The sequence below is a fragment of the Barbatula barbatula genome (assembly GCF_947034865.1).
Source record: "Barbatula barbatula genome assembly, chromosome: 12".
Classification (NCBI taxonomy): Eukaryota; Metazoa; Chordata; class Actinopteri; order Cypriniformes; family Nemacheilidae; genus Barbatula; species Barbatula barbatula.
In genome coordinates, this window is record NC_136775.1 from 11,527,144 (window position 1) to 11,542,283 (window position 15,140).

Genomic DNA, 15,140 nt, shown 5'->3' on the forward strand with positions numbered 1-15,140 from the left:
ACTATTCTTACCAATGGAAACACCGCGATGCACGATCTAATGTTGGCAAGGCTGAGATTATACTCACATCTCTGCCTGAGTGAGAAACACCACTCTTAGTGACCTGATAAAACAAGCACAGTCCAAATCTTGTGGATTTTCAGAAGGTCTTCTATACAACCATCTTAAGCATTTTAAGTTATGTTCTGCAGTCATCTGTGATCGTTCATTACAGATTCAGAACTCATACAAACGCAACACCCTTCATTTATATAATTTAAAATGTATATTTTAAGGTTAAATCCCATAGATTAAACTCAAAATCAGCGTTTGAGAGACCGTTATACGCGCTTTCCCCGTTGGACGTTTGGAGTCACTCCAGCAGCAGGTTTGGGAAGGGAGAGAGAAGAGGGGAGGGGCAGACGGGTCACCTTTTGTGCAAATATATCAGCCAAGTCACCACCATACGCATCAGATTTCTTGCTGCGTGTGAGTGAGTGCGTGAGGCAGTTTGAAAGCAGAGGGTGAAGGAGTTGTACGGACCTGAGCCGGATTGACGAGACATCGAAATCAAAGCGACGCTGCGCGAAAGAAAGCCGCTAAGTTACGAAGTAACTATGGAAAGAACGATGCTGGGACGCTTCGGGGTTTGCACCTTGCTTGCGTTAACGCTGCAAGGTAAGTTCAATCTTTACAAAAAATAATAACAAAAACGTCAAAGAGCATAACGGCAATTTCTGTAAAAAGTTTTAAATATAGGCTACATGTATTGACAAGTTTATGAATGTAATCCGAAAGTGCATGTTTGGATGTAAAGAACAGCGCTGGGCTGAACAAGTGCGTGTTATGACGGACGATGAGTGCAAGTGCGTCAAGAACATCTTTACATTTTTCTTTAACCAACTTTAGGGGACTTCACGTCTCCTTTACACACTATTCTTCAAATATTCGAGACTGATTATTTTTTGGCTGTTGGTGGTCTTAAAATGTTTGTGGCTTATGTTTAAATCTGGAAATAGTTCAAAGGTTAACAACCCGGACAAGTCTTGGTCTTGAGGAGTGAAACTCCGCTGCACTCGAGAGCGGCTGTATGTCGCCGGATAGACGCGCTCTCTTTCATCTCACATCAAAACGCGACACACCTGCTGCAGGACTCCGACTGACCGCATTTACTATTTACCACCTCTCCCGTATAAGTGAATGTTTTACTAGCACTTTGTTGACGCAAAACGGAAGCCGTTTGCTTGAATTCGGTCACGTTAATGTAAAGTTTTTGCAGACGTTTTTACATTTTCACCAAATCTGATTTATGACTGATTGTTTAAATTTGTTCAATATAAAAATTATTCATTTGCATCGCTCCCGTGTTACAACTGCACCAATCCCACCACCTCCTCAACATCCAAAAAACCCTCCCAGGCAGGCATTCCTCTCCATCCCAGAGGTACCCGCTTTTTATCTTATCAGCCCTTGAGGCTCTCACTCCCTTTTCCTATCAAGTGTATCTGTCTTTTTGTCATTCTCACCTTCCTTTAGTATAGTGCAGTAATTTACTGTCTTTTCTACCCACGTATCTTATCCCTCTGCGTTCTTTTGTTTGAGAAGAAAATGCGCACAGGCTTCACTTCTGTCCGGAGTGTAAAAATGCTGTGTGGAGCAACAGAGAGATGAAGTGTTTCTTCTGCTGCACAGAGTCCTATCATTGTATGATATCTCTCTTTCAAAGCAGGTCTTTTAAGCTTTTCTTTTTACGGTTTTATTAATTTATTTAAGATTTTAAATTCTTTATATAGGCATTTGATCTACTTACTCCCTTGTGGCCAGACTGTATTACTATATTGAAAGATGTGTGTACATGTTTAAGGTATTGAGTACACTACGGTGAGAACGTGCACTTTGTGGTTTCTAATATGCCAGTCAAACCAGCTGACCCATGATTTCTTAAACCCAATGGGATTAAACGCTGTTTCGGTTACCCCTTGTTTTAGATCAGAATCTGTAGACAGAAAACATGCTTTGAAGGGAAAACCAAACATTTTTATTCTGTCCTCGTTTACAAACCGTCGAGATGTTCCAAATCTGTATTTATTTTTGCGCTGGGAAGGGAACACAGCAAAATATATTTCTAAGAATGCTTATAACCAGAAAATGTTTTCCCCCATTGCCTCCCATAGTAGGATAAGTATTTTATATATTTTTGGTCTGACACAAAATAAGACATTATTCTGAATTTAGGATAACTGTTCTGGGGCACTTTTGACAACCATTGTATTTTTTCCTCAATGGGGGGCAAAATCTGTCTTTTTATAAGCATTCTTCCAAATATCGTTCTCTATGTTGATCTGAACAAAGACATTTATACAGATTTGGAACAACTTGAAGGTGAGTAAACAATGACAGAGTTTTCATTTTTGATTGTCTGTCTACATATTCTGATCTAAAACAAAGGGGGACCGTAACGACTTTTAATCCAATTGGGGATTTTTTCTTTAATAACTTCATCATCTTTCTGGGCATTGCAATTGGTTTGAATTCTGTAGCATTTAACTGCCAAGTGGGACCCCTGCCAGCCAATAGGGACACCAGCACCTGCTTTTTTATTATAATTTGTCATATCTGTTTAATGATTAGCATATAAAATGGTTCATGGCCAGCCTCATATTTTGTTCACATGACCTTGTTACTTTAACCCACCCTCAAATCAGTCACAAAGCATGATTGCTTTGAAATGTCCTTTCACGTGGCATTTAGACAATATTATTTGCTTTCTCGGGCACCAAGTACGTATCCTTAGGTGATATCATGACACTACCTCCGTGAGGTGTGTGGCTGCATGCGTTTGATCACAGTAGGACGTTAGAAAGGGGCGGAAAGAATCGCAGAGACAGCTTGTCAACCGAGTTTAAGGAGCTTCATATAAACAATGCGTTTCCCTCCTTTGTCTATCACAGGCTTATTCCCCATCTCATTTCCTTGGTTAAAGTTTCCCCCTACCACAGCAGCTTCAAACACCAGGACGCACACACATCACCTCCTGCTGCCAGCAGTAATTATTATGGTATTAGAAGGCTTCGAATTAAAACCCGCTCTTTGTGCTGGGCCAACAGATAAAAGCCAAACTTGTGTCTCTGAGGTGGCTTCTCCGAGCTCAAAGCTCATGTTGATATCCATACGCACACATACACATTTCTTTATGGCAGTGTGTGAGCACCTGCACATAAACATGCATACACATGTTATGCAGCACTCACACATATGTGCACGCATAGCCCACCCCGGTGCGAGTCCACTGGCTAACTTACTTTACACATTGTGCAACTGTACAGACCCAAGATGCTGATGATGGTGAGATTCAGCTTACTGTTGTGGGCCCCAGACTGCATAAGCCTTCTGATTCATGCCTGTGGGGGGAGTCACTGCTTGGAATGAGAGGCATTCAGCAGGGGACAGGTTACATCTCGCCCCTGACTCTACACCCCCCCCCCCCCCCCATCTCCAGGTTTTCTCTCTATCTCGTTCTGCACAGATGGACGCACAGGTTGCCAGTAAAACTGGTCACGGAACCATAACATTTTGGTTGTAATCCAAGACCACAAAATGACACTTTGGTAGACCATAACGTTATTTTTATGCATAGGTCACATCATAGTGGTTTAACAGTTTGTTTGCAGTTATAGCTGTCGTATGTTGCACTTTCTCTTGGAGTTAAATCTGTCATAATATTGCTGTTATATCTATGAATTAATAATATGACATAAATGATACATTTTACAGAAAAACTAATGGCAGCAAAAAATACAGCTGAATGATTCTTTACAGTTGAGGTTCTCAAACTAGGGTCAGTGGCCCTAAAATGGGGCCCCAAGAATGATCCAGGGGGCCAAAGATTTTGTGGCATTTTATGAAATATAGAAATTTATCATAGATTGTATGCAATCAAACATCAGAAAAATAAGACCACCAAACAAAATAATTAACGCTTCAGCATTGTAAAACCACATTTAGTTTTTGTTGTAATTCAATTTCTAAATTTAAGATTGTAACGCTTATAAAAGATTATAATCTTATTTGGGGGGGTACGCAAAGCAATGGACACCCAACAAATGAAAAGTCTTTTATTATTTACTCACCATCTTGTCATTTCAAACCTGTATGACTTTCTTTCTTCTGCAGAACACAAAGAAGATATTTTGAACTGCCATTCTTCCGTTACCAACATTCTTCAAAATATCTTCTTTTGTGTTCTGCAGCAGAAAGAAAGTCATACAGGTTGGAAATGACAAGAGGGTTCATTTTTGGGTGATCTCTTAAAACACTTTAAATAATGAACAAAAATGATTTGGGGCTTGTTTTAATTGTGTTACAAGCTCATCACGCAAGCTTGTTTTTGGAAGCTTAGGCCCAATGGCGGCTGTCCTTTTGGCAGGCGGTTTGAAGAGAGCTCACTGGCAACAAAACAGCGACAACCACATGCTGCAGTTCAGCTTGATGTGAGCTCAGAAAGAGAGAGACAAAGCAGTCTGCCGTTTCATCTTAATATCATCTAAGCCGGTGTTTCCCAACCTTTTTCATTTTATAAAGCCTCACATAACCACATAACTGTTTGATTACAGGTATTTGACCAAAATATATTTCTCTGCGTTCAACGGAACAAAAACAAAAAATGATACAGACTTTGAACATTTTGAGGGTGAGCACATTTTTAAAGAATATTTATTTTCAAGTTAAATTTTGTATTGGATTTCATTCTGCATTAATACTGTTGTTGAGGTCAATTCTATTGTTATGTATCACATATAAACCAAATCAGTTAGGCCTAATACAAAAAATAAGCCCCTGAGGTACTTTAGTTTCCAAGAATAAGACAGATAAACTTGTTGATATTTTTACAATTCTGGCAATCTAAGATAAACCTTCCTCAGAAAGATTCTAGAGATGTTTAGAAATAGAATCCAGGTATAACATGATATTTTGTTATAGGTTGAACTAAATCAAAATCTTTTCAAGAACCAGAGCTTGCTTAAAAATCTCCCGTGATGGACTCCAACAGTTCAGACAGATGTTATAAACCCAGACACAACACACACACAGAGCTGTAATGCAGTAGATTAGCTCTGTCTGAGATTTTCCAATGTCTGTGTGGTTATTAGCATTTCTCATTGTTTTCAATAATGATGGCGCTGTTTGTAGATCAGTGGGAGACCATTGATGTTTTCTGTGATTTATGATAGTCTCCATTATGTTTATCACAGTTATTATGTGTCCTAGCATAGATTTTGAGCTTTCAAACACACATAGAGGTTGACAATGATGGCAGACATGTGTATATGGACTTGGGGGTGGCCTTAAATTCATGCACTACTGCTGATAGTTGTGACTTTAGAAAAGAAAATAATACCCCTTCATTTCTCCTCCTCCTCCACTTTTCTGCTCAGTCTGCACCTAATCCCCCCACCAAGCCTCCAGTCTTTCATGAAATCTGGACCCTGCCCAGTCCTTCGTTCTTCAAACACTCTACCCACACTACAAAGCATCCAGGCAGGGCAGAGAAAGAGATAGGGGAAGCAGGTAGCCCCGCTGCCCTTTGATTTCTCAAAAGCTGTAACTTCAAGGCTGTTATTAGCAACATCCGGGAAACACAGACAAGCAATAGTGTGCGAGGAAGCTGTTTGTGCTTCAGCTGTTTTCTGTAGAGGATGTTGAAGTGGTTTGACACAACAGCGGAGTGCAGAAGGATACAAGGGACATTGAAAAGCTCCATTTGTGTGTGTTGGGGTGTAGTGCTTTTCTAGCACAGCCTTGAATGTAGGGCTGATGGTAGTGAGACTGGAAGCTTCACATGGGCTCTTTGGGGAGACAGGGTTAAGTGCGGCTGATCCATTAAACTTCAGAGATTGGCAGTGCGATTGGCCAACAGAAATCCTGAAACCTCTCTCAGGCATTCCTAATGGATGCTGATGGGTTTCCTTTTGGGAACAAAAATCCCTTTTTAGCGGAGAACTTAGGTCATCCTTTACTGTCGGCCATCTTGTAGTACATTGGAGCATCTATTAGACTGTTATTGATCCTGAAATGGACATTAGTAGTACTGAATTGATTTGTTTATCCTAACAGTGTTTGGGGATTTGGCTTACAAGAAATGCTTTGGAGTTTTACATCTTGTATTCTGTTATACACTAGGTGGTCTGTTTTGTTGTCTGGTTAGGGTATATCTAGCATTGGGTGAATATATGGTAAGCATTTTGAGGATATAAAATAGATATATCAAGATTAATTGTGGGATGGTTCACCCAAAAATACAAATTCTGTCATCGTGGACATTTACTCACCCTCTTGTCAGTTCTGACCTGAATGACTATTTTCTTTTTAACCAAACGGCGGTACCCATTCACTTCTATTGTATGGTCACAAAACCAATGCAAGTCAAACGGGACCACTGTTGTTCAGTGACATTCTTCAAAATATGTTCTTTCGTTCTTTCTTTCGAAAGAAAGTCAAACAGGTAAAGAAGGTGAGTAAATTATCACAGAAATTTCTTTTTTTGGGGTGAATTTCCCCGTATGCTGTGAATATTGAATATATAAATCATTCCGTATTATATCATGATATATGTTATATTTTGTTGTCTGCATGAATTTCCATTCTACTTTAAGCATTTTAGTTTTGAGGTTATCATTGGTCTTGCTCATTTGCGTCATCTCACAGTTAGACTCCGCAGCGTCTGGTTTAAACTGTGCCAGATTTACCTGTGAAACACAGTGGTGTTGAAACACTGCTTGTTTAAGAACTCTTCCTCACACAGACTGTCCCAATTGTCCTCATGCTATCAGCCAGCAAACATTCCCCAGAGAACAGTCTACTGACGCAGGGGAGAGAAAAGCTTTTATGGCCCTCAGCTTATGGGTGTTTGGTTAGTGGAACACACCCCCAGGCTCAGGTATTCACTACCCTGCCCTCCAGTGACCCTTCAAGATGGGCTCTGGCTAGAGATTAGACATATGCATTATTGTAACCCTGAACTTTTGATCTACTTGCACCACCTGAAAAATATATGAAAAAGTCTGTGTGCACACAAAACCACCAACAAATATTTCAGATTTTAAATAGACAAATATTGATTTTGCGTGTACACAGATACGCTAACACATTTTGTCATGTGTCAGCAATTTAAATATTTTGTTCAGCACATCTGGCTTTGGCCGGTGAAACATAGTTCAGTTGAAGAAGCTGGCTGTGTAGTGTTTCTGCATGTATACATTTCTGGATGTGATCTATCATCAGAAATGTCCTTTTTAATCATTCACGCTCTGTTTACACAGCATGTGCCATGAAGGCCTTTTTTTGTCTTGAAGTTATGTTGCCATTTTTTAATCTGGTTAATGGTTAGCCGAGCATTGTTAACCTCTTCCACGAAAACGGTCACTGTTTGACAAACCACATTGTTGCTTTAACAGCGCTTGACCCACGGAGCACTGCAGGGCCCACTGGTGATTTAAAATGTCCTCTTAGGGAGTAAAAGCAATGAGAGAAATCTGCTGAGCAGGGGAAAGTAAATTAAAAGAGTCCATTAGTGAGTCCTTGCGGCTCTGGAGCGCATTACATCAATCCATGGCAACGAATGATACTGCAAAAGAACGTGTCAGTTTCTGTTTAAATAAATCTGTTTATAAAAGACGTTACATCCCCAGAGGGCTTGTGTATATGTGTCAGACTGATTTTTTGGGACGGCTTTGAGTTGCTGAGATTGGGGGTTCCCCATTCTCAGGTTGAGATTGGGTGACAGATCACATTTCAGTCAGGATGCACGCATTTACCTGCGGTAGAAGTGCACCTTTCTTTTTTTTCTAAAGCCAGCCCCCACAACTCGCCTCTGTAACATACACTGTGCTTTCCTTCTTTTCCTTCCCTTTCCCACATCTGAAACCCTTCATTCCTGTGATTTAGATTAGCTTGCGTGGTGTTTGTAGTTAATGAATGTCCCAGGCTGTGTTAAACAGGAAGGTGGTCTGACGGACCCCAAGGACCTCCGTGCCAACTCTAATTCTGTTGGTCTCCTGATTGACACCCAGCTTGATAATCATATTCAGGCCTTCGGGGCTTAAACTCACATTGGTTTATCTCCAGTATAATCTCAACCAATCAGTGATTTCCCTGTACAGTACAACAGCATGTGATTGACAGCTGTGGCTAAATTTCCAATTTCGGGTTCGTACCGTGTCATTTCTTATAGGTTGTAACCGTATATTTTCTCTGAAACTATATGTCATTGATGTTCAGAAATCGATTTTGTATGTAATGTGTTTTCAGTACAAATCACAGAGGATGTAGATGAAGTTTGTAAGAATCATATTGAAACCAATGAGAACAATATTTTCCAGAGCTAGGATCGGATTATAATATGATGGTTTATTGAGTCTAATTCATTTAAATTTAGCACAAATGAAAATCCAGATGAAGGCGTTATGAATTAGCAAAGGAAATGGGAATTGTGCAATTAAATTACGCTTTCATGAGGACCCGTAATGTCTTGTTTGCTTTTTCCTTGCAGAATCTCTCTTAAAAGACAATTACACACACGACTGTGGCATTTGGCTTACGATGGATTAGTTTAGTTCGTTCGAAAGACAAACGCTTAAGAAATTGTTCTGCGCTAAACACAAAAGGCTTTACCTCTTTAAAACCGGCTTAATTAGACAGTCATTTTGGGATAGACAAGCATTGGTAGATTGAATCTGTCTTTGCATATGTTTGTTGCCATTGTTTATATCTTTAGGCCTACTGGCTGGCTGTATGGGGTGTGGAACGCCCGTTGGGCGAGGGCAGTGACGGCTGTCGCTCCCCGCCTCGGATGAACATTTTTGAGATGGAGGTCAGTCTAACCCCTGTTCTCTTTCCAAGTAACCATAGCGACAGGCACGTGGAATTCCCTAGTCAATTAACAGTCAGAGTGGGAGTAGGAGAGGGCGTGTGGGCGCATATTGACTGAGCGAGTGGAGAGAGAACAGAGGACACATGTTCATTAAAATGATCCACTCTGAATCAGATGGGAGATCTCCCCCTCAGTCTCTTTGAAACAGCGATTGTGTGAGCGTGATATTGTACCTTACTAGGCTAAAGGCAACTTTCTCACACCGGTCTCTTTCCTTTGCCCTTCGTTATTCTTATTCAATTCGTTAATGTCTCTTTTACTTTTGAGGAAACCCCCTTCCTTCCATCTTTCTCATCTCTTTTCTCTCTTTATCTTTGTGCAGTGACATCATGCTATAAAGTATTAAATATTACACGGCTTTCAAGAATGCTCTTTTGTATATGGACCATTAAAGGTCCAGCGTATTAACTTAGCGGCATTGTGCAATGACTCCCACCCCTTTTTTTGTCCGTTTAGGGCTACTGTAGAAACAACATGGAGAATTCCATGTAAGGGGACACGCAGTGTATGAAGATAGAATAGCTCATTCTAAGGTAATAAAACATAACGCTTTATTATGTTAGGTCTTTATACACCTCTGAACACAGAGTTATGTATATTATATTTCATTTATGTCAATAGATCCTCCAAGAATTACACATCGGACCTTTAAATTGCTTAATTGATCATTTTCTCTGGCAACCAAACACAGTGCTCTGGTATTATGAAGCACTCCACAGTTTCACATAAAAAACCCATTACTCAACAGTCTTTAAAATATATCTGTCAACTTTGTCAGTTCATTCTGTGACTTTTTATGTTTCATCAAAGTGAATGTGAGATTTTTCTCCCTTTCTAGCACACGCATACGTGCGGCCGCACACGTGCACACACACGCGCTCTTGTACCTGTGCATCAGTTAAAGGACAGGGCTACATTGTTAAGACATTCCTCTGGTCGCTGGAATGCAGGTATTAACTCGGAGTGATTAGACACAGCAAGAGGGACAAAGTGGAGAGAGACAAAGAATAGAGAGAGACTGGATTTGGGGGAAAATGAGGGAAGAAATGAGTAAGAGATTGAGGTCCATAAGGGAAACGTATTGCAAGTGAAGGAGGCATTGTGAAACAGCACATACACAAAGCAGAAGAGGGTTCTGGGTAAATAGAGTTTACTTTGATTTCCCGAGTTAAAGTTTGTGTGTCAGTTTTGTGTTTATTAACTAACATTACGCTGTGTTTATGTGTGTTGGAGATTTTCTAGTGTAATTGTTTGTGTGCATCACTATCCAACAGGAGCATGTGAAAAAAGTCTTTCTTCTCATTCCAGAGGAGAATTTGGATTTAACCGCATTTAAAAATAGGAAGCAGAATGCCTGGGAGGTCCTAGTGTACCGATAACAGTACCAGCTGGTGATAGGATATGCCGTTGATCAGAGTGTGCGAATAAATGCGAACCGGAGAGGAAGGGGCTTGCCTGTTGGTGCTTCCATGGCGAGCACCACATTGCCAACCAATGTCAACTGTGCCATCTCTGCTATATGGCCAGGTGGCATCAACCAGCATCGTGTCCTGGCACTTGCAACAGCAATGCTTCCAACATGTAGGGTGGTGTAATCAATGTCAAAGTCGACCTCCTCTACCCCGTGATCTGCCCTAACCCTCCCTAGAATTCCCGCCCCTCTGTCCATCTGCTTCCTGCAAGTGTTGAGCAACTGACTTGAGTTGCACATTTGTCAGGGAACTGGGTTTGCTGTACTGAAATAAGAATATTTACATGTTAAAAACTGTTCAGAAGCACGACTAGTACAGAAAAAGCAAGTGAGATCTCGGTTAAAGGGATAGTGCCCCTAAAATGAAAATTCTTGCCTCATTTACTCATCCCAATGTCATTCCAAACCTGTATGACTTTCTTTCACTGTCACAATGGTGTTGTGTCCATACAATGAAAGTCAATGTTTTTTTTAGAGTTGTTTAGTGACACGAGAGTAAATTCTTGGGTTCAGTCCTTTTTGGATGAATTGTCCCTTTACGTGCAGTCAATTAAAGTTTGCAGTGTGGCACCTATTGAACATTAAATGAAAACAAAAAAGCACTCTATTTCTCGATCTCTCTGGGAATGATAGTTTACAGTGTTGCTCCGGATGAAGTGACAGAGAGGCAGAGAGACAGCTGGACCTGCTGCCCCACAGATCAGCTTACACATGCTCACTGGCATGTCTGGGTGCAGTCTTCCTCTCTTTCTATCTCTAATACTCTTTCGTTCCACTTCTCTTATTCTGTAAGTTGCTCTCTTTCAGTTAGCTTCCTACTGTACATGCACACACACATAGGTCTATGTGTTAGGGTAGAGATGGTGGCTTGTGTTCATTTCTGTGGAGTGGAGCTTAAGCCTCAAGAACACATGAAGAGCACAAATGCAAACAGTGAGTGAAACTGGTTCAGGGCAGTAACTATGAGCCCCTCACCACACACACATGCATTCAGATGGAAACACGCTTTAAAGGCATGACTCTTCTTACCCCTGTGGTGTCATTCATTTGTGAAGCACGGAACATTTCACTCATGGATAACTTTAAAAAGTGCAGACTGAGTGACAGACAGGCAGAGACTGCCCCCAGCACCCTACCCCATCCGCTCACCCCGGACCCCCATTTTAGATGACAGATGGCTGTTTTCTACCATTTTGTCACTCTGTTCTCTTGCCTTCATACCTGCCTGGACACGGAGCATATCCCCCACCCCAGCTTTGCAGAACCCGTAACAAACACACTAAAATCCACTCATTACCCAAGATTTAGGACACAGCCCGAGGCCTTGCATACTTCTCTATGTGTGTTTTCGTAACCAAAGCTCCTTATAGTTGTAAAGGTCTGTAAGGGCAGGGAAGAACTGACACTTTTCTTTCATTCTAACACGAACTGTGGACAGCTGCAGTCAACTCGGCATGAGTGCGTATGCAAGGTTGTTTAGCGGATAAGCCGTACCATGTCTTTTCATGTCACTCGTTCACGTGTTCGCATATTTCAGCGGTCAGACAATGAGTCACAAAACAGAAGAAACGGCCAAGATTACATCACAGTTCTTTATTGTTTGTTTGGATAATGTTTGCAGAATAGTTCACATATTTGAGAATTGTATCACCTTTGAAATCTTATCACTACATGTATGAATCATACTGAAGGTTAGGCGGCAGGAAATAATTTTTTTTTAGTTAAAATAGTGTAAACATATGCTTAAAACAAGATGAATTGAAAAAACTTTTTTAAAAGAAAAGTTCTTCTCCGACAATAGTTTTTAATAATGCAGTTTTGTTACGATTTATTTTAAGCTATTGGAAGATACTTTTCAGTCAGACTCCACAGCTCATTTCTGTTTTCTCTCTCTTGCTGTCATTGTTTCAGAATTAAAGTATAATGGTAGCATCTGTTCCTATCGCTCTTTCACCCAAGGTTTCAGCTCACTGCCCTCCTCAAAGGCTCTCTCTATCTCTCCTCTTATCTCCACATGCACAAACTTCTATCCATCCTGCCAGAACAGTTGAAGAGGATGATGTTGTGCCAGTGGCATCAGAGCAGCCTCTGTTTAGTTTAATCTTTTTTTCTCGCTTTGCCTCCCTTATACAATCAGATCTCACTCCCTTTTCAGTAGTAACCTTAGTTTGATAATTAAAAACTTCCTTCTTCTTTCTCTCAATCCAGCTGGAATTCTGATTAAAATGATAATTTGTCACCTGCCTGTCCTGATATTGAAAACACATATTTTTTCTTTTGATCATTATGCCGGTTCCCCCTCCTTCAAGTCTTTGTTCAGGCTGCGCACTTTGTCTTAATACTTATCAGCTTCTCAGCAGACCATGAACTCTCTGGACGGTTTCTGCCCACATCACGTTCATGTTGGCACGTGCTTGCTAATCTTATATCTCAACTTGGTGGTGTTATACAGGATCTGTTTGTTTGCATCTTCATTGAAGCAATCGCAAATTAGCTTTCCAGCTGGGTGCAAAGCTGGCCGCTGACCTTGATGGTGGTATCAAGTCCTTGTCTGCCAGTGTCTCTGATATGAGCAGACAGAATGTCTGAGATCTATTACTCGCTTTCAGAATTGCATGTGTTGGGAATCTCACCAATGATTGTTTGAATGTTATTGTTAATAGAAAGATACAAACGTTTCTTTTTTTGCTCTGTTTCAAAACCTTGGAGTTAAAAAGTAATGCGCCAAGAGTCAAGGCTGTTCCAAAAAGTTGGCGATCTAATTATGAAAATGATCAATAAAGCAGCTTATGTATACGGTAGCAGGTAGTCAGCTCAGTTCTTGAACAACGCTATTGTATTGTGTTTGAAGGTGGAGCTCATGAATGTCCGGGTAACCAGGTTTAACTTTTTTCTTCAACGTTAAGGAACAACATCTGATGTGTCACATTTCAAACAATCATGAGCATCTGTTTGTGTATCTCAGTCTGAGGCAGTTCATCGATTCGGTGTGTGGTCCTGTCTCCGTCTTCAGCCGGATGTTATATTCCGCTCCTGACTTCATGTATGATGTACTCCATATTCAGCTTATTTTTGTGTTTATAGACTTTTCTCTCTCTACTCATTAATTTTACAGCTTTATATCCCTGACGCTCTGCCTTCCCCAGGTATCTCATCACTCTGCTTCCTGATCCTCTACAGGTTGAGACGTGTTATGTCTGTAATGCAGATCATGGCGATTATTTGGTTCGCACTGCAGATCCTAATCTCTTGCTCACTCAGGCCTTACTCTGCTCCATTGTTCAACTTTCGCAATGCATTTCTTGATTCTCACTAACACTTGGATCTTCAATGTTTACTAGATATAAATAGATCCTTCAAATGATTCACTCACTCACTTCAATCGTTTCACTTCATAAGAACTTTGTCCCACATTCAATTTTTTTATTCACTGACTTTGTACTGTATAGTGACATTATGAAAGACGAGTGGAAAATATTTTCTGCAGTGGCATACTAAACAACACAGGGAGTGTGTTCGGTCTCTTCTTCGATGTCTTACGTCTGATCTCTGTTGTGTAACCTCCAGTAGAGTTAGCTTGAATCAGTGCATCGATCAATAAGGATGTGATTCTTTAGACCACAGACCTAACCCTGACCTGACCTCGCCCGAGACGCCGCCACCCCTCTCATTCCTTTATAACATCTCCGTTCATCTAAGAGTCGCGTCCTCTGTCATCCCTGTCTCCTTAGAGGCTGTCCTGGAAAGACAATTACCCCCTGGCCGGTAACCTTGTTGACACTTCACAGTTGTCCTCTCCGCCCTTCAAATTTACAGCTTTTCCCAGTGGGTTCTAGGCAGAACCCTTTGTCTGTGTTAGCTTTATATAGCCGACTCTTTTTGGAAAGCAACAGGGATATAAAGGCGGCGTAGAAGTGTGTGTGTTTTTGTTAACAGAGGGCAGGTTTCTCATAATTAGATGGATTAGGATTGTTCCACACAGAGACACTGGAAGAGTCCGAGGGGTAATTTGTTGGGGCGGTTCTCCTGGTTGTGTTATGATGGCAGCCACTCATATCTCTCCAAAATAAAAATAATATTACTTAGAAATTGCTCCTTAATAGGCCAGAAAACCTAGTTAGTAAAAATATAGAACCAAGGATGTGAATGTGGATAGAATAGCTCAGATAACTTAGAATTTGAAGAATTCTGAGAAATTTGGAAGTTCAGATTGAGACATTGTTGAAATGTGTTTTTCTTTTCTCTTTTCCACATTTTTGTCTGTCTGTGTCTCACTGATGTCCCGTCTGTTAACACAAATTTCCATGGAATTTAAAGAAAAACGTTTCCTTTGCTTGATCTCTCATAATCAGATGTGTGTCATATGCTGCTCACATGCACACACTGCAGAGATAATGCAAAACTATTCAGTACCGTAATATGATTACGTGTGTGTTCATGTGAGTTTGTTATCTTTTAAAAGATGAGAAGAGAAAGCAATGTTAACATGCAAAGACTTTCCAGCAGTCAACAAACAAACAAACACAAAATATGGCAGTTGTGGTTTTGTTTTATCACTAAACTTTAATAAATTTAGGCTGCTCTCATTTTTTTAAACACACCAATGTCATTCCTAACCTGTTTGGCTTTATTTGTTTGGTGTAGAAAAGAAACTCGATATCACTTTCTTTAGCTTGAAGACTTGAATTAAAAAGTCTATTTTTGTATGTTCTACCAAAGTCAAACAGATTTGGAACCAAGTCAAGCATTACTTTTATTTCG

The 15,140-nt window shown here is 40.5% G+C and overlaps 1 protein-coding gene across 1 annotated transcript in view; it reads left to right on the plus strand.

The window, feature by feature from the left end:
* The first annotated feature begins 428 nt into the window (after positions 1 to 428).
* Positions 429 to 15,140, plus strand: part of bcam (basal cell adhesion molecule (Lutheran blood group)) — a 37,841-nt gene continuing 23,129 nt past the window's right edge. The window contains exon 1 of the mRNA XM_079469191.1: positions 429 to 657. Coding sequence (XP_079325317.1) covers positions 597 to 657 — 61 coding nt within the window. The 5' untranslated portion in view covers positions 429 to 596. The remainder of the gene's footprint in view (positions 658 to 15,140) is intronic.